The sequence below is a fragment of the Cottoperca gobio genome, chromosome 8, assembly GCF_900634415.1.
Source record: "Cottoperca gobio chromosome 8, fCotGob3.1, whole genome shotgun sequence".
Taxonomy (NCBI): Eukaryota; Metazoa; Chordata; class Actinopteri; order Perciformes; family Bovichtidae; genus Cottoperca; species Cottoperca gobio.
The window spans coordinates 12,368,331-12,387,577 of NC_041362.1; the positions used below are offsets into that span (position 1 = coordinate 12,368,331).

At 40.8% G+C, this 19,247-nt stretch overlaps 1 protein-coding gene across 1 annotated transcript in view; it reads right to left on the reverse strand.

Moving 5' to 3' along the window:
* The window catches only part of cacna1ia (calcium voltage-gated channel subunit alpha1 Ia), a 145,707-nt gene that overhangs the window by 37,194 nt on the left and 89,266 nt on the right, over positions 1–19,247 (reverse strand). The window contains exons 7-16 of the mRNA XM_029436969.1: positions 13,796–14,144; positions 13,020–13,112; positions 8,574–8,898; positions 7,568–7,956; positions 3,212–3,363; positions 2,350–2,535; positions 2,188–2,192; positions 1,079–1,197; positions 762–915; positions 47–139 (exon numbers count right to left, since the gene is read on the reverse strand). Of these exons, the coding sequence (XP_029292829.1) occupies positions 47–139; positions 762–915; positions 1,079–1,197; positions 2,188–2,192; positions 2,350–2,535; positions 3,212–3,363; positions 7,568–7,956; positions 8,574–8,898; positions 13,020–13,112; positions 13,796–14,144 (1,865 nt within the window). The remainder of the gene's footprint in view (positions 1–46; positions 140–761; positions 916–1,078; positions 1,198–2,187; positions 2,193–2,349; positions 2,536–3,211; positions 3,364–7,567; positions 7,957–8,573; positions 8,899–13,019; positions 13,113–13,795; positions 14,145–19,247) is intronic.

Below are 19,247 nucleotides of genomic sequence, written 5' to 3' on the forward strand. Positions count from 1 at the left end.
TTTATTATACAATAAATTCTGTAACGCTCCTGGAGGAATTTAATACCTGAGAGATGCAGAGAGTCTTTCTGCTTATCATTCTCCTCAAAATTACAGGAAGACCTGTCATCGTCCGAGTAAGAGCGGTTTGCATCACCCTGTATAGGGGACAGGGGGAGAAAATAAATGGGTAAGAGAGAAGGACAAATTGAGAGGGACGGGGGGAATCGAAAGGAAGAGGAGACATGAGAGAAGATGAAGGAAGGAAAAGTAAGAAGCAGAGAGAGGGAGAAAGTGTAGAAATAATGATCAATCACAAGCTAATTTAAATAAACCACCAATCATTCGCACTCTCCTTATTACCAACTATCTACTGGGTCGTTTTCTCCCAAGCCCACCTGGTTGATTTATACTCAAATTAAGCTCTAAAACACACATTTCTGAAGGTCAGTTGTACTATTCAACCCACCATATTCCTCATGTGGAACAAATCCTCATACAAACAGTTTATATACCAAGTTCTGTAAATAAGTAAGGACAAATATATACGTGTTTTCTCATTAATATCCATGCCACCCAAATCAAGAAGATACCAAGCTGTTTGAAAATTTGACAAAGTTTCCCTGCAGCAACGTCAGGCAAAGGGACTGCTGATGAAAACTATACTTTAAGCCAACTCGGGTTCATTTACATTTGTTTGGATGTGGATTAATGTACATTGTCCCTTAAAAAAAATAATAATATATATATATATATATATGAAAATCTAGATGTCTCACCTTCAGCCTGAAAACCCTCCACCAAGATGGCAACCAGTAAATTGAAGAGCACGTAGTTTCCAAAAGTCATAAGAGCTACAAAGTATAGAGCAGCACAGGGCGAGGTGGACGCCATCCCATTGTACAGAACCATGTTCCAGTCCTCCTGAGTCAGAATCTACAGGAAACATACACACAGAGTGGGGGCAGCAACACACACATACAGTACATACACACACAAATGTGCATACGGGTGTAAAGGAAAAGCACACGTTCAACAGCACATTTAAATAAGTTGTGAAATCAAAGTTACAAAGTGTGTGTGTTTAAACTATTCGTACCTGAAAGACGGTTACGATGGCCCAGAGCAGGGAGTCAAAGTTCTTCCTGTCAGGCACTGTGTCTCCTGCCTCCGTCTTCAGACTGAACTTACAACCAAAGATATGCATTCCCCAGGATACTGCAACACAACACATTTAAAATAGATAAAGTAACAGAAATAATATCCAATTAACATAAAAGAAAAGATCAGATCAGAAGCTATAGAGCACTACAGACAAACATGTCTTCTCATACACACACATACTGTACATAAAAAGATTACTATCTATGTCATACTATCTTCTTTTGCAGTTATCGCCCAATGAAGTGGAATTAGAGGGAAAACAGTGTGTGTGTGTGTGTGTGTGTGTGTGTGTGTGTGTGTGTGTGTGTGTGTGTGTGTGTGTGTGTGTGCTGTTAAAAAGAGTAGATATTAGGCTGAATGATTATTTCTAGCATCTGCACCACAATAATTATTTAGGCACAATGTAAATAATGTCTTTAATTGTTAGATTTATTTTTGAAATACTTGGACAACTCTCCCTCACAGTTGATAGTGGAAATTCATGTACATTTATAACATTTTTGCTGATGCACTACTAACACATTTTATAGTCAAAACTGAAGAAATTAAAGTCAATGTTAAATCAAACTAATTAACCAGCATGAATAGAAATTGTAGAATTTGAGTTCAGTCTCTATCTGTCAGTTTATAGTTACAGTTACTGTTATCATTGTTCTCTGGCCCAAGGACTATTAGAGGAAATTCAAAAGTTTAATGTAGTCAAACATACTGCTGACAGGTACAGGTACAGGTACTCATAACTTTCAGGGCATAAGTAATCCTGGAGACGGAGGCAGGTCGAAGAGAAAAGCCTTGACCGAGCTGAGATACGGTTTGGGTAAGAAATGAGGTGGAACTCCAATAATTGGAAGTTAATCCTATTATTCTGCACACACTGTGTTTAGGCCTTTGGCTATGTCTGCATGCACCATGTTCAGCTATTATATTTAGTCTTAATATGCTGATATTCTATCACAGATTTGATTTGTTTTATTCAAAGGTTTATAGTGGCAACAAAACAACCTGTCTTAGGTTAAACTATCAGGCACAGTACTGTCAGTGGACAAATACTTACAGTATGTGTGTACAAAGAGACACACACACACACACACACACACACACACACACACACACACAGCACAATCTCTCTTCTCCTACTCCACTATTCTTGTTTACACTTTCTTGCCCTCGCTCACATAAATACATGCCCCTGTGCCCCTCTGTTACCTGAAGATGAAGATGAAGAGCATAAGCAGCATACAGAAAGTGGCCACGTTGTCCATGGTCTTCATCAGCACCACCAGCTGCCGCCTCAGCGCAGGCATGAACCTCACCAGCTTAATGACCCTCAGCAGCCTGAAGGTCCTCAGCACTGACAGACCGCCGTCTGCCTGCCCGATAATCTCACACACACTGTATGTGTTGCATTGGGTGGATGTGTGTGTGTGTGTGTGTGTGTGTGTGTGTATTTACCAGAGAGAGATAGAGTTGGAAGATGTGATAAAATTCAAAGAAAAAGAAGAAATGGGTAAATAATAAGTGTTGTTATAGTCGGGGGGATGTGGGGAGAGAAAGATTAAAAAAGGAATAAAAAATAAATAGAAAAGGGAAAGACCAGATAAGAGAAGATGAGAGGATAAGTCAGTCCAATATACTACATAAACATTTTTTTTTCAATAATCAGAAATGTGTGTAATCCATGTGATAAGGAATACTGCTGTATTTTACATATTTTATCCCCAAGCTGCTTTGACAGTTATATTCAAAATTTGTCCCATAAAAGTAGTTCAATGAAAAGCGCCATGAGGACCAGATGGAGAATCTGATTGGAACAGTAGGTTTGTCTGTTTTCTGGAGATTAAAGTATGTCTTAAACTCAAGTAGATGTACAGTAGTTGGACAATCATTACACGTTAGGACAAAAGCTCTCATTCATTTCCAGTGGAGGGATTTGAAACTGCTATTCTAAGGCTCTGGATTCTCTAGTTTTGTAAATATTATATCTCATTTATAAAAATTCTTAAAAAACTTCCTGACTAATGGACAACGTAACCTAATAAATCGGAAAATCCTTTTGTAGTTTGCAGACCTGATGATGACAATGATGCCGTCAAAGATGTTATAGGGGTTCCTCAGGTACTCAAAGAAGCCAAAAGCAGTCAGCTTCAGGATCATCTCCAGGGTGAACATGCTGGTGAACACAATGTTGCAGATCTCCAGGACATTGGTCAGCTCCTCGGGCTGGGTGGAGACGTGGAGGGGAAACAGAAACAGAAAAACTAAATGAAAATAGCAAGTAGGAAGCGAAAGCAAGTATAGAGAGAGTTGGGTTAAAAAACTGAGCAATGCTATATGAGCTGTGTGTGGAAAAAGCTGTCACTCAAACTGTCAGCCACTTAAAAAGAGAGTTCTCTTCTACCTGGCACATGAAATTAAGCCATACACCTTATATCAGATAGGACAGAGAGGAAGGGGACGAGAGTGAAAAACAGGGAAACGTCACAAAAGAAAAACTGGGGAAACGTCACATTTGAAACAAAAAACAGGAAAGTGAAGAAAGCCTGTGGAGCACATTGGTGTCAGACACTGGCTGAATAGGGGAGCACGTTATCTGGAATTGGCAAAGTAACACATATATATAAATGAACCGCACACAAAAGAAACAAACACACACAAATGCTCCAGTCAATCCCGGGTTTATTTCCTTTTGTGTGTGTGTGTGTGTGTGTGTGTGTGTGTGTGTGTTTGCACAAGCAGACTCGCTTTATGAAAGTATACTTTGTGCGGTGTGTGAGTGAATGTGTGTTATGCACGATATGGATCGGATGCTTTCTCTGATACCCCCTGTGAATTCCAGTTTCAAAGCCAGCGGAGAAATAGCCATCTAGCCCTGCCAAAGTTAGCCGACCATGTCAGAGAAAAACACATCAGCCATCCCCCTCCTCTAATCCGCTTTTTTCTCCAAATCTATCTTCATCCCCCTAGTTCTCTATCCCTTGTTCTTTCTCTTTCTGAGTCTCATTATCAGGCAGACCCATCTCTTCCCGATCAATATCCTGCTGTCGATCAGAGGAGGGACAAGGGTAGAGGAAGAACCCGGCAGAAAGAGCGGGAAAACGAGCAGCGAGCAAAGCAGAGGGATTGTTTAGGAGTAAGATGATGACATGATGGAGGAGAGGAGAGGAACACACTCAATTAGAGGTGAGAAAGAATACGAATGATACACTAAACGGGATGAACAAAAACCAATATTAATTTCATGAGCTCAGTTTTGACTATTATGTTTTAGCTTGAAAAACATCTACTGAGACTCATTTGAGCGCGGTACTGTAGCACAGAGTGGTTTAGACGATGACATTACGCACCACCTCTAAAAAATGCAAATGTCATGAAACATATATGAAAAGAGATCCTCGAACTATTAGATGTGTTGTAGGGAACAGGGGATGTGGGGATAAATGGAGTTCCATCCCTCAGCAGTTAGCGTTAACCTTGACCTATGTCCAGAACTCCCTCACTAGTCATAAGTACAAACACAGGATATAAAATGTATTGCTATTGACAGAACCATCACAGCTCTTGACACCACAGTTTAAATCAGACAAAATACCATCATTCCTCCCTCTCCTTGCTTTCTCCCCATTTCTGCTTTTCTTCTTCTTAACCCATTCACTCCCTCACCGTACTTCTCCTCACGTATTTGTACCTGTGCTCTCCCATGTTCATTTCCATCTTTCTTTTTTTCCCCCCTAATTATCCATGTTGTGAATATTTTATATTTTATCCTCCCATACAAATATCCTCTCCCTCTTTCTCTCTTGAAACGTGTCCTCGGTCAGCGTAGGAATGTTGCATGAATATGAATGAATGAGCTAAAACCTCCATACCTGAATTTTAATGTGCAGATTTCCACACAGATGTCCGGACAAGAACACACATAGCATGAATGCAAATAGGCAGCTCGTCTTTAAACTGGCTTACAAGCAACTAGTGGTAATTCTGTTAATGAAAATGTGACTAAAAGTGTTATATTCTCTCCACGACGAGAGGATGACGAGACGGCAGAGAGCTGGCGTTGAGTCATTGCATTTTATATGGATCTTTGGGATTGTCCTTGTTTGTATCAGAGAAGTAAAATGCTAATTTTTGTTATTGTTAGGCACACCACCTACTTACATAATCCTTTTATCCTTTCACACCAGCAGCAACAACACTAGATCTACAAATCGGATTCTTTTAAATGTCCCCAGGGTTCACTCTGAGCTTGGTAACACTGCTTTCCTTTCTACGCACCCTGGGCAGGGAATGAGTTGCACAATATCATTACCCTAGAAGTGCTCTCTTCCTTGAATACTTTTAAAGGTCTTTACAATCTGCCTTGAAGAAAACATGTTGCTGTTTTACATAATCATTGACGGCCTATATGTCTCTCGTCTTTTATTATTTCCTGTTGTTTTTATGCATTGTTTTGTATATTAATATTTATAACTTTTTTTATTTTGAGGTTGACTAAATATGATAAAAAATAACGAGGACATTTAAGACAGTATTATAATATATATATATTTTTTTTTTCTAAGTGGACAAAATTAACATTATTTTTTTATTTCTTTGGCGTTTAAAGTCGCAGGCACTGAATACATGGTCAACTCTGACTCACTTCCAAAATGTAATTTGTTTATTTAATAAAATCAAAAATGCTCCCAACTTTGTTCTAAATTAACTTCATAAAGAAACTTAAAATCTGTTGGTCATAAAAACTAGTCAAATAGTGACTTCAGCTTCAGGTGCCCCACATCCACTGAACCCACATAACCTTCTTCTAAAAGGGTGGGCGGTCCATGACATGCACACCAAGTCCCTATATTATAAGAAACAATTAAAAACCAAAGCTATAATAAACAAATTCATCTGAAACTTAATTTGAAAACCAAAATATACGCTCATATAAAAATAAATAAATACTTAAACCATTTAAGCATTGCTGCGTGCAACATCAATTGACTTAGTGAGTACTAATCCAACGTAAATATGAAAAAACACCATCTTTGATAGTCAAAGAACACAATCAACAATTTGAAACCACACACTCGACATGAACATTTCTCTTAAGCAGGGGGTGGTGCGAGTAAGGCAGCCCTGTTGTTTGTCGTCACATCAGCTTCAGAGTTCCTGACTGTTTTAGAGAACAAGAGGTAAGACTGCAGAGGGGAGACACACACTATTGTCACTGCTTCTTTGTCAGCCTGTGGAAATTGTGGAGGGAGAAAGACTCGAGAGACAGACAGACAGTCTGTGAGTGTGTGCATGCAAATGTGTTCCTGTGTTTCTGCATACATGCCTACTTTGAAACGCACTAACTCGCTCTCACACAGAATCGCACAGGGAATTGAGCTGAAAACTGCTGTGTAACCGGTGTCTGCCTCGCTCTTCCCATCTCACTCGTCTCCTCCCTCCCCCCCCCCCTCGTTTATTTTTAGTCTTCAGAGATGAGAGAAAGCAACTACTCTGTACACTGTCAAAGAGTGCGTGGGTGGATGAGAGAGAGGAAGAGAGAAGTGGGAGGGAAAAGAGAGTCAGACAGTGGATGAGACACTTGGGGTAAGGCTGGAAGGACGGAAGGAAGGAGAGACGACGAGGAACAAAGGAGCGAGTGGGGGAAGGAATGTGCAAAGGAAAGGTGCACAGAGGGATTTATGGAGAAAATAAGGGGAGAGAAGTGGAAGTAAAATTAGCAAGGGAGGGAGAATGGCATGAGTTGAGATAAACAGAAATGAAGGGAAAAGAAAAAGCTCTTTTATGTAACAGCATGTGTTTCTGTTGGTGCATGCACACAAATATGAAAGGATTTTTATTTGCATGCACACACTGGACACAAATGGATGTGTGTTGTATGTGTGCGCTTTCATTCATTTGTATGCACGCGTGCATGCGTGTGTGTGTTCTTGGCAGACTTCTCCCACACTGCTCACAGACACCTGCCTTGTCTGTCTCCGAGGAGCCTGGCCAATGTTAAAAGCCAGCTCGGATTTGTCTACCGCTAGGCTAAATGTTTACACCTCTGTCAGGAAACTGCATGGCAGTGATGCTCCACTCCCACGCTCATCCTTCTGAATGTCATCTGCTATTATGATATTTCTAGCAGCAATGCTTCACCAGCAGGGATAGTGGTTTATCTGCTGTGATTTGTGGGCGTGAGAGGTAACGCACTCTATTGACAGCATAGTATTTCAGTGTAAAGGATTAAAATCAATGCATATTCCTACAATAACACAAGGAACCTTGTGTTATTGTATGTCCGAGACATTCACGCTCTTTGTTGTCAAATTACAGGTATTTTAAATCAATTCAAAAATAGTAATTTGATAGCAGTTTCAAAATAAAAGCCTCTCTTCAGTGTCAGGAACGATGTTTATGTGACAGCATTGACTTGACATGACCTTACCTGGTTATGATGCTCGATGCCCATACTGATGGTGTTGATGAGAATAGCAATCATAATGCCCCTGCTGAAATACTTGCTCTCTACAATGCCCCAAAGTTTCCTCCTCATGTCATTCCAAATGTCTTTACAATGTCCAAAGCACGTCCTCTTCCTCTTCTTCTCTCCATCTCCCTTCTCCTCTAGATGGTTCTCCTCCTTGCCCGTCTCTTTCACCGCATGCTCCTCTTCTTCCTCCCCCTTGGCGGAGTCTCCCTCTGCCCTCGCCCTCTCTTTCAGTGATAACGCACATATTGGGCAGTCCTCGGGGTTCTGAGGGACAGCCAGACTGATGGAGTTGGCTAGTGGCTGAGAGTCATGGTCTTGCTTGCTCTGGTGCGGACAGTGAGATGCTAGAGAGACGGGAATAGTAATAGTATGAGATGAATCCATTATAAAGCAGCCATATTTGTAGTCAAACCTAGTAATTGGCTAGATAATATTCCATTTAACTTATCATCCAGCATTGTGTGAGCATTTTTATACATGAACTAGAAAAGTGCGTTCAGTACGGTGCCAGGTGCGTCTCCCTGTTCCCCTCCCAAACAAAAACAGGGATTTATTCATCTCGTATCATGCCGAACTTTAGTGGATCGTAACGTATCGATTATGAAATGAATCTACAGATGCTGCAGGGGAGTTGTCAGGAGTCAGCTGTCAATGACGGTATCAAAAAGGTATATATTGCTGCAAAGATGAGACGCTCCTAAGCATACAGTAAGAAATAAGCACAAAACATATTAGGCTGATGGGTCCAGTAGTGTGCGAGATTAGCTGCGGACAGACAGACAGACGGACAGACATGAACAAACGCATGATCTCCCCACACACATGATCGAGTCAGGTTGTTATTTTTTTCTTTCAAATAACTAAAACTTCTTCAACTCCTAAACAATTACACATATTGGCTAAAATCAAAGTATCAAATGTTACATATTCACACGCACTTTACTGAGGCCCTCCTACTCACTTTTTGGGTGCCTGGAATGATGCCGCTCTCCGTTCGCATTCCCTCCGCCACGCCTGTTACTCCTGCCACCACCAGCTGGCGGGGTTTTGCCCCTCAGCGTGTAGTAGAGAGCAGCCGATCTCCTCTTAGCCTTGCGAAGGACGTGGCACACCAGCTGGAAGATCTCCTCGTAGCAATCTCCTGGCTCGGCCATGCTGGCAAGGGTGGAGGAGGACAGGCACTGCGCCCTTTGTTCTTGCATCAGCTGGTGTTCCCGCTGTTTGGTCTCCGAGAACTGGGTGGCAATGACTACCAGGCACAGGTTGATCATGAAGAATGAACCAATCTGGATGGATGTGGAACAAGGAACAATAAGTTAAACCGTGTATGGAGGTGGAACTTGTTTGGGTGAGTTAAGATGTGCAGTACATGAAGTGAGAAAAAGAGAACAATGGAAGATTACAGCAGGGAACATGAGCTACTATTAAGCCCGAAGAATTCATACAAAGAGTGGGTAAAGAGTTAGTGCAGAAATCAAGATATAACTGACTTAACCGAGAGGCAACACTAACTAAAACAACTAGAGTGTCTTATTTAAATAATCTGCCTATGGCTAAAGCAGATGTTGCTCCTTTAAAAAAACATGAACTATGTCAAGAATTGTCATTTTCCGATGCTAAATACAGACGTATTTTTACATCAAGCTCACACACACTTGATGGTTCTTCTAATGTGTGCCAATCCCCCTGTAGAAATGTTAACACACATGCTAAAGGTCTCTGAGGGCTGGCTTGCCACCAAACCGAGGCTGATTAGAGCAGACAGACAGAGCCGACACATGCCCAAAGCACAGTTCAGTGTCTGGCTATCTTTCTCTTCCTTTTATTCTCCGACTCTGAATTGATTTAACTTTCCCTTCCACCCCTACTCCAACTGAATTTCTCTCTTTACTTTTCTCCTGCCTGTGCTGCACAATGGTTCTCGTGAACATTTCTTCAGTACATCTCTCTTCTTTCCACAAAAAAAGAGCTTTTATTTTCTTAGAGGTGAGGTTGGAAGGGATAGTTGCGGAGAGGAGAGAAGTGCATTTTGGATTGTACGTGTTGGCTGACCCTTTTAGTGGCAGTAATAGGAATCACTACAGGACTGCTGAAATGGCTTTTGTTGGACTACTCTGAGCGGGTTACGGAACAATGATTGGATCAATACTGGCTAATGCTTAACAACTCAAAAACCAGACTGTAGGATGGATAGGGCAGCTTGTAGCAGAGACTTGGGATTTTGTTCATTACAAATCTGAACATGTTCCACTGTTTACTCCTTGGATAAAGCTCTCACATATTGAGAACACACACAGACACTCATGTACACGTACAAGACCAAAACATTTGGTGCAGGAACATTAAATAAATCATGCATAGATATAGAAATCCAAAATTAATGACCCTACACCTATAGAATTTCTTCCACAGTGATCAAAGATGCAGAGCAAGGTGCAGGAGAGACCAGAGAAGATGGGAGGAATAAAAAAAAGAAGAGACTCCAGAGATATTCAGAGAGAGAGAGAGGAAACACAGCAGGGAAGTAGAGGGGGAGGAGAGATGACCATCTGTGTCCTGTGGGTCAAAGGAGGTATACAGGTGTGTGGGGCTTTGATTTCTCTCCAGGCTTGCATCTGTGTGTGTGTGTCTTCCGTGATTCTGATCAGTAGACAGCTATGCGCATAATCAGGGCGGGCAGTCCAATATCACACATTCAGATGATCACTGCATTATGCATGCATGCAAACACACACACACACACACACACACACACACACACACACACACACACACACACACACACACACACATTCACATAGACAAAGGCATGTGTGATCACACACTTTCACAAACACAAATTAAGATGACAGGCTTAATTTAGCAAACTGATTGCATGTGTCTAAGTACTTCCATGCAGAAGCTGTCACATACATGTGTATCTTTACATATTCTCTTTTTCTCTGAAACAGGCACACAGACAGCTTCTAATAATTGCCCTTTTGGTAGCACTAAGCTCTAAGTCACTTCCATCCATCTACTCAGTCTTCAACGTGACACCGATAAAGACACTTGGGTTGCGCACTTGACAGTATATCAAGTATCAAGCAGGTAGAGATGAGACTGTGGGGGTCAAACTGAGTTTTGTATCCAGGAACACGCACACTTAAAGGATCAACTAACACGTCTAAAAAAGTACAGGGTACTGCACTTTCATAACACACACACTCACACACACACACACACACACACACACACACACACACACACACACACACACACACACACACACACACACACACACACACAGAAACAAAATAACTACAAAATGAAAGAGCCAAGGTGACCCTCACTGTGTGGACAACACCTTTGGGGCTCATGGCAGTGCCTTAACTTTATATAGTGTGAGCAAAACACTTCCAAGGCATCCTTTAGGACCTTTGACTACAAGCTGCCAAACAGACTGGATGCTCAAAAGGGGTGGCACAATTGTGTCAATCATTAATGTACCACAAAGGGAGCCGTGCGTTGGCCTGATTGTCAGCTGTTGTGCACGCCATTGAATTTCAACTGTATATTCAACGCGTATTGTCCAGAGGCAACGTCCATTATTTTGGGGGTTCCGTTGTAGCCAGCTGATATTCTCGCCAAGACTTCCTCTTCCATGCTCCGGTCATTGTTTCACAAGTAGCCAGTTTACACTCAGTAAAAAGTTTATTTATTTAGCGAAGAAAAAGCTAAATCGTCGTCAGACAGTTAAGAGATTGCATTTCAGCCAGTGCATGGACAGTTTACCTGCATATAGACCAAAGCCCACTCAACCTAGGCCCGACTAGGAACAAAAGTTGAAAATCGATATTGAAACAATTAGGCCTTTTGCATTTAACTGTACACAAGGTTATGAACGGCTTTTTATTTACTTCAGTGCTTCCCCTAGGTTTACTGCTCTGCGGGGTGCTGCCTGGGCTGGATGAGGTCCGTGCGTGGCGCAGTTTTTTTAAAGTTCTCTCCTTAGCTTTCCTCCGCTCTGTCTGACTGTAAGTGTGTGCGCACACTCGTGTGTGTGTGTGTGGGTTCGTAAGCGGAGCGAGAGAATGTAAATACGCAAAGCAACTGAAACGTGCACATAAATGAGATAAATGACATAAGTGTTGAGTTTATTTAATAAAAGAGCACCTGTTCAATGTGAAAAGTGAGTTGTGAATATATAAAAAAAAAAGCACAGGGAAACACTGCACTTTAACGGTACTTTGTCCTACACACTTATTTCACAATATAGAAACAATACTTATATACTTTGGCCTAAATATAAATAAAACAATCATTAAAAAAAAAGTAAAGCTGTCAAACCAGAACGCTTCTGATGCCAAAAGCTTGTCCCGTGTTGTTGCTTACAGAATCTGTATAAATATGCAGATATCTGTTTGTAGAGATTAGGATGCAACCAGATGTTCAGTTCCATTGCATGTGTGCTGCGCTGGATAGTACTGTAACTGTAGTGCGGGGCTATACAATCCACAGGCCATGAGATTGTGATCAATATAGCGGCATTAAACCATGCAAAAGTGATTACACTATGACACCATGTCAACTATCTTTGGGTGCCAAAAGGTGTTTACACTGGCGATGACAACCTCAGGTCAGATCTGCCAAAGAGGGGAGGAGATTTACAGCTGTCACGATGCCAATAATCTCCTCAGCCTAATAAAGCCAATGTTGATAGGAGGAGGTGTGTGTGGGGAGAAGAGACTGTTTTGTAGGGCAGGTTTTGCACCTGCGATCGGTGTGTTTACTCATTCTCCATTCATTAATTTACTCTCACTTTTTTATATCATTTTGGAGTTCTCCTACCTCACCTGCTTTCCTCTCCTTTGGTATTTTCTCAATCTCATTTCCAAGCTTTTCAAAAGACTGTTTCTTATTGTGTTCACCTGCTGCTGGGAAACCACCGGGACATTTATTGTACGTCTGCTGCTCCACAGACTGAATGCCAGTCTTACAGAAAGCCAATGGCATCTGAATGAAGAATTAAACAACCTTCTTTGTGTCACCATCTGGCTCTGCAAGCAAAGTGCTGAACTAGCACTGGCATACAGTGTGCGTACAGTACTTTTCACTTTTGGACGTACGTTTTCTCTTTCTTCCTCTTCTCACCCTTTTTTTACCTACTCATTGCCAAAGATAAAGTTACATAACTTCTACCTCCTTCCCTCAGACAGTCATCACTTTGTTAACACTTCAATCCGCTACTCAGAAAATAACCTCATTCAATGTATTGATGGCAGGAGTCCACATATATTGGACATTTTATAATGTATGTTTAACCCCAGACTGTCTAACTACAGTCACACTTCATTATTATTTTGTGTCAGCTCGTAGGGATGTAGGGTACTAATAAATAAACAACTAAAAATGAATTTTTACTTACAATGATGAGTAAAATGAAGTAGATGAAGTTGTAGAAGGAATGGGCATCCATCACATAATACATGATCTCCACCCAGCCCTCCAGAGTGATCACCTAGGAGGAAACATTTGGTTGAGTGTCAAGAAATAAACATCTACAAGTTAACAACATTAACACATTTCGTGACAGGACATGCTCAGCAGAATATAATCGCAAACTTTACTTGCGCAGCATAGTTCATATCACATGTTTAAATCCAATTGACTTAGCCAATGAACCTATTCCAATAATTAATTATTATTATTATAATTATTGCATTAGTGCTTAAGTGAATCAAATGAAATATTTTCTTTCTGAGAAGAATGATTGGATTTGAGTTTAATCAGCAAAATAATAATATAATCAAAATAGAATCAGTCTATATTGCAATCAGCAATCTTTTAATAATAACTGAAGGAAAAAAACTAAGTTATTTATCTCAATGTTTCTGACCATTGGTGCTTTCATAAAATATTTTCACAATTAAAAATGTTCTATATACTGTATATATCAGTAATGTGGTTATAATGACTAAGTGGGTAAAGGCAAATAAAATAACAGCTGGTTTATAATAATGCAGCCTTTGAAACCAGGAGAAAACAACACCATATTAAGACATACACAATCTAAGACGATATCTAGTCTCATATCACAAAGTCCATATATTATCAATATATTACCTGGCCCTTATTACAAGATCAGCAATGTAAAGCACCTCACCTTTATCTCACCAGTCCTCAAACTCATATGGAACATACCTGAAAAATTACGATCCAGGCGTAGACAATGTTGTCAAAGTTGATGGCACCTTTGTGGGGGTTGCTACTTCCTGTGTGGCACCGAGTGTAATACTGGTGCCAGTTGATGCACAGACCGATAGCTTCACCGGCACCACTACCGTTGGCCAGCGGCTCAGGACTCAAGCCCAGAGTCTGTCTGTGGAGCGCGTCCTCCCTGTCCAGGCAGCATGTTCGTCCCCCTTCGCGCCTCGCCGGCACATCAGTACATGACATGATGCCATTATCAGATGCCAGGGAGCAGATGAAGGGCCGTTCGTCATCCTCCTCTGGCTGGTAGTACGGAGAGGGCAGGGTCATACCTGAGGAGCTGGGGCTTGGTCAAGGTACAACAAAGAAAAGAAAGGTAATTGGTTTTGGAATCATATCTATATATACATAATATAGCACATCATTGATTTTATTCTTTTATTTGGGGAATTTCATGAGGACTTTAGTGAAATAATGAGAGTCAAGAGGGAGCAAGAGAGGAGAATGTGAAGTCCTCGACCAAGCCTGCGGGATAAATGTATCGCTGAAGGGTGAATAAATAAATGCAAATGATCCTACATGAACAGCATACACTCTGTCTATTCCTTTTTCACTCTCACAAGTATATCCCTACAGTTTAAATACCCATGTACACACACACACACTAGAAAGAAGGAGATCAAGAAGCTTCTGACCTTACTAGACTAATAAATGAATCAGTATGGAGCTGTAAAGTATATACAGTGTTTTTCAGAGAATAATCCGACCCAGGAGTGAACTAGCGAACACAACCTGAAGCTAGTGCCGCAAACCAAAGGCATGCTGACAGGTGTGGTAAACAGGAATGAGGTCATGTCTTGGTCAGGCCATGACAAAATGAGTGGCTTGAGGAGAAATGAAGCAGCACTATAAGACATCACTTTCAATATAGTTCTTTATTTATCAGTTTGAAGGAGGAAAGTAGATTGCCACTCTTCTGAATTTGTGAACTATTACTATTAAAACTTCTTTTAGTCAGTGAACCAGAGAATATGAATCAATACTCATATTTTTGGTTCTTGTTTTCTCCTGGTTGGGTTGAAACCAATAAATCCATAGTGAAGATCAAGAAGAGCCCCAGTTACTATGCTCCAAACAAGCATCAATGCTTCATTTATTTTGCACCATTTCAAATATATCGAACCCTTTGCCTTCAATGTTCTCTCAGAACTACTCAAGCAAGACGTAAAGAACTGCATTCTTGTGCCGCCATTCTAGCAATCCTACAATTGCTTTAATTAACAGGATGTTGGAAGCTCCTCCAACCGATGTAAAATAAATAAATAAAAAACTTCTACGTGCAAGTGAATATTTGGTCTGGTCTTGACAAAGCAGAAATAACAAGTGAGTTCCGCTATTTGAAACAGGGACAGCTCTGCGCGGTGTGCCTTACATGGACTACATTTGACGGGGAGTGTGATAGGTGGAGATAATCATACATCACTTTCTGAGATGCAATGTGTTCAGAAGTGTAGGATTTTAATGAGTACCATGAGGTCAATGGATGGGAGCTCCGGAAAGAACATGTCTACATATCATCCAATGGAAACAATATGATTTGTAATCTCATCCTTTTCCTCTTCTTATTCTGACAGAAATCAGTCCATTTATGGATCTTTGTGAAATGTCCTGATACGGAAGCAGCTGTATAATCTGTATTCAAAGATACAAAAATGAAAATGGTAAATGTTTATTCATGTAAACCAAGTCATGTGGAAACTGTATGTGAGATTCTGTGTGTGTGTGTGTGTGTGTGTGTGTGTGTGTGTGTGTGTGTGTGTGTGTGTGTGCACTAGCATGAAATCAGCAGAAAAACAGATTACACTCCCATGCATTGACGCTTATTACACACAAACAGACATCGTCAACTAACTTGTTCACTCCGTGTAAGAGCCCCTCGTGAGTGAGTGAATGAGTGATTGTCTGATTCCTGCCAAACTTAATGACACACATCTCTAAATGTTCTGAATCTAACTGATTGCCGCCATCTGAAGCATCTCATCATTTCCTGAGATGTCTCCCAACCTCTCAGTTTTAATGGAAGCATACCAAAGAGTCAGTCTTTCACTTCACGTACACCTGGAAAAACCCAGGCTTATCTTCCTCTGTGGATTTATTTTGGCTGCCATTGCTACAGTTATGTGCTGATGAGGTGACGTTTCATTACAAATACCGATAAGCAGAAGAAGAAAAAAGCAAGGCACTAAAAAGCACTCTTGCCTCCGTGAAAACAATATGTTAATCCAAAGCAATATATTTGAAGTGCAAAGGAAAGAATGCAAAGCAATTGAAAACTGCTACTGAAATGATTTAAAGAACAAATAATGACATGAAATCAATGAAACATTTAGGGAAACAATGATAAGGGTTTTGGAGAATGGAAAACAAACACTGCTGAGTCTATCAGCGAGGCCTATTAGGTGTGTGTGTGTTTGTGTGTGTGTGTGTGTGTGTTACGATCTGACATGACTGTGGAGTAAATGACCGCAGGTGTGTGGATGCTCATACCAAGGTCTGGGCCCGGGGTGGACAAAAATAGACCCTCTCCATCAGCGGGCCCATTACTGAACACACACATTCAGGGTCACGCGACCTACGGTATTTACTCATTGCACTGTCTTTGTCACTCTGTCACTTCAGACCTCTCATTGCTGTCTCTCTATTGACTTTTTCTCTCATTTTATCCCTGTTTCTCTGTACATATCAGTCTCCTCCTTTATGTTCTGTTTTTCCTGCACAGGGAGAGACACATCGTATTAATGCCCACACCTGCACAAAACACAGTTGCTTCCACCCTGCTGCTTGCTCTGATCACTCTGTTCACATACACCTCACGCTCATGCATACATATGCATAGAGTGTAACCTTAGATTACAGTGTATTTAACACCTGTTTTTTGTGTTCTCTTTTTTTTTTATAGTGTGTGTCCTGTTTGTTTCTCTCTTTCTTCCTCTCCCTCTTTCTGATTGACCCTACTCCCCACCTGTCTTTCAATCAGTCCCAATAATCTCCCCCATTCCTATTCTCTCCAATTTTCTCGATCCTTCTCCGTTTCCCCCAGTCAATAGCAGGTTAGATACTGCTGACATACATAGGAGGAGATTTTCTCCTTTTAACTCATTTGCAAACCACACACATACACACATGACACACATGCATGCACACTAATTCCAAGATCGATAACAGTGGCCTTGTCAGGGGATACCACTTCCCATTGAGAGTGGCTTAGAAACCATGGCTTGACTGACAAAGTTTGCAGGTATGCACTGAGACGCACTGAGCTTACACTGATTTACAGCACAGTAGAGTTTATGCAATCCAATGGAGGAAACAACACATGAGAAAGGTTGTCAGTGGCATTCAAATTGATGATTTACTAATGGTTCTAAAGTGTTGGAAGGGATACAGAGTCCCTTAGAGACAGAGAGACAGAGAAAATAAAGAAAGAAAAAGACAGAGAGAAAGAGGGGCCCTGTCAGAGCAGTGGAGCATGAATGAAGGCTGTTGCCCCCCTGCCGGTGACTTGGCATTGCTCAGCATGGCACAGTATAACCTGGCATCACACTGAGAAAACACCTGCCAATGGAGAGTGAGACGGAGGGAAGGATCAAGGCTACACAGTAGTGAAGAAAAGAGACAGTTTATATATATATATATATATATATATATATATATATATATATATATATATATATATATATATAAAAAAATATATGGTAAGGTGTAAGTGGGAGTAGGACATACTCCACTTTACAATGGGTGAGTATATCTAAGTGTCTAAGTGTCCTTGAGCAAGAAACTGATCCCCAAGTTGTTTCCGATGGGCAGGGCAGCGCCTTGCATAGCAGCTCCGCCACCATTGATGTATTAATGTGTGTGTGTGTGTGTGTGTGTATAGGTGAATACAGGCAAATTGTAAAGTGTTTGTCCAGTAATGTGGAAAGTCACTATTGTAGTCTATTTATCTGAAAAAAATGACATTTGAAGCACCATTGGCCTATTCCCTATGGCCACTAGGGTAAGATATGTTCTGAAATGTGACAGCTTAGAGGTGTGAGTCTGTCTCCACAAATAGTCGCCCTGTATGCATTTCTTACAACTTGCAAAAATAAGAAATAGAGGTAGTGGAAAGGGGCCACGTAAAGTTAAAGATACTGAAATAGGGTAAAAAAAGGCAGAGAGTTGGTAAAGAAAAGAAAAAAAAGAGGCAAGAAGGTGGAATAAGGCATGAAAAGAGAAAGGTAGAGATCAAAAGAGTGAGGGTGTAAAATGGCAAAGTGAATGATGCACTTGAGTGCGACACTCAGCCCACTCTAATACAACCCCTCAGAGCGCTAACGTTAGCCCTTTACTTAGCATAATAGCTCTCAATTGCTAACTCACTACGACCTCCTAATTAGGTACTCAAGCACCCTGACAAACCTGAATAATATGTTAGTGAACTGCTTTAAAATAACATGCAACGATAATACATAATCAGCTGACGAAAATCAGCTGAACAGGCTACTGGAAGGAAATTGATCTAAAACTGGATTAAAACGTAGTAGTTATCTACTGATTCTCCTGATAATAAATCGGTGTTTTTGCTTTTATCCCATGTAGGAAAGTCAAAGTAGAGTTAACTATATCACCCTTTATCCCAGTAAAGATGAAAGTAGAAATCATTGGTTAAAGTAGCTTTGTGAAGTAATTACTGCAGAGGTTGTCCCGGTTAATGTCGCCTCTCAAGTTTAAGGTTACAAAGCAGGCAGGACTGTGCCAGCTGGCGGGCACGTGTCCCCTTTCCTCTGGATATAAGATTTCTCGTTAGTATTCACTGTGTCAGCATAACAGGAGACACAGATTACTTATATACTGTACATATTAGAACACACACACACACACACACACACATTAGGGACATTTGCTTTTCTAGCCAGCTGATCCCAGCATAAAAAAAGGAAACTGAGAGAATGTCATGAAATCAAACACTCCTGAATACTTGTGAATGTCACTCACACACGGACACAGTAGGAGATGCTGTCATGTTGGGTCATGAATATGGAGGTGTGCAGCTGGAATCTAATCATGTTCTTAGTTACAAAATGGGAAAAACTGTACTGTTGCTTTGAAGCTTGAGAGAGATGGAGGTAGAAATGCTGGAAGACAGTTACGCTAATGTATGTATAACTTTGTATGACATCCATGTACAAGGGGAAACTATTAGAAGATTGTGTAAACTGCACAGATTGTACATTTTTTAATAGATTTATTACTGTAATTAGTTTTTTCCAATTCCACTAATATGACAAAGGGATAAGAATGAGGAGTATACAGGCGAGATTTGTGGCTCACAAACTTAATTTTACGACACAAAGACATTGGCACAAAACGCACACACATGTACTGATCTACAGTGTTTCAC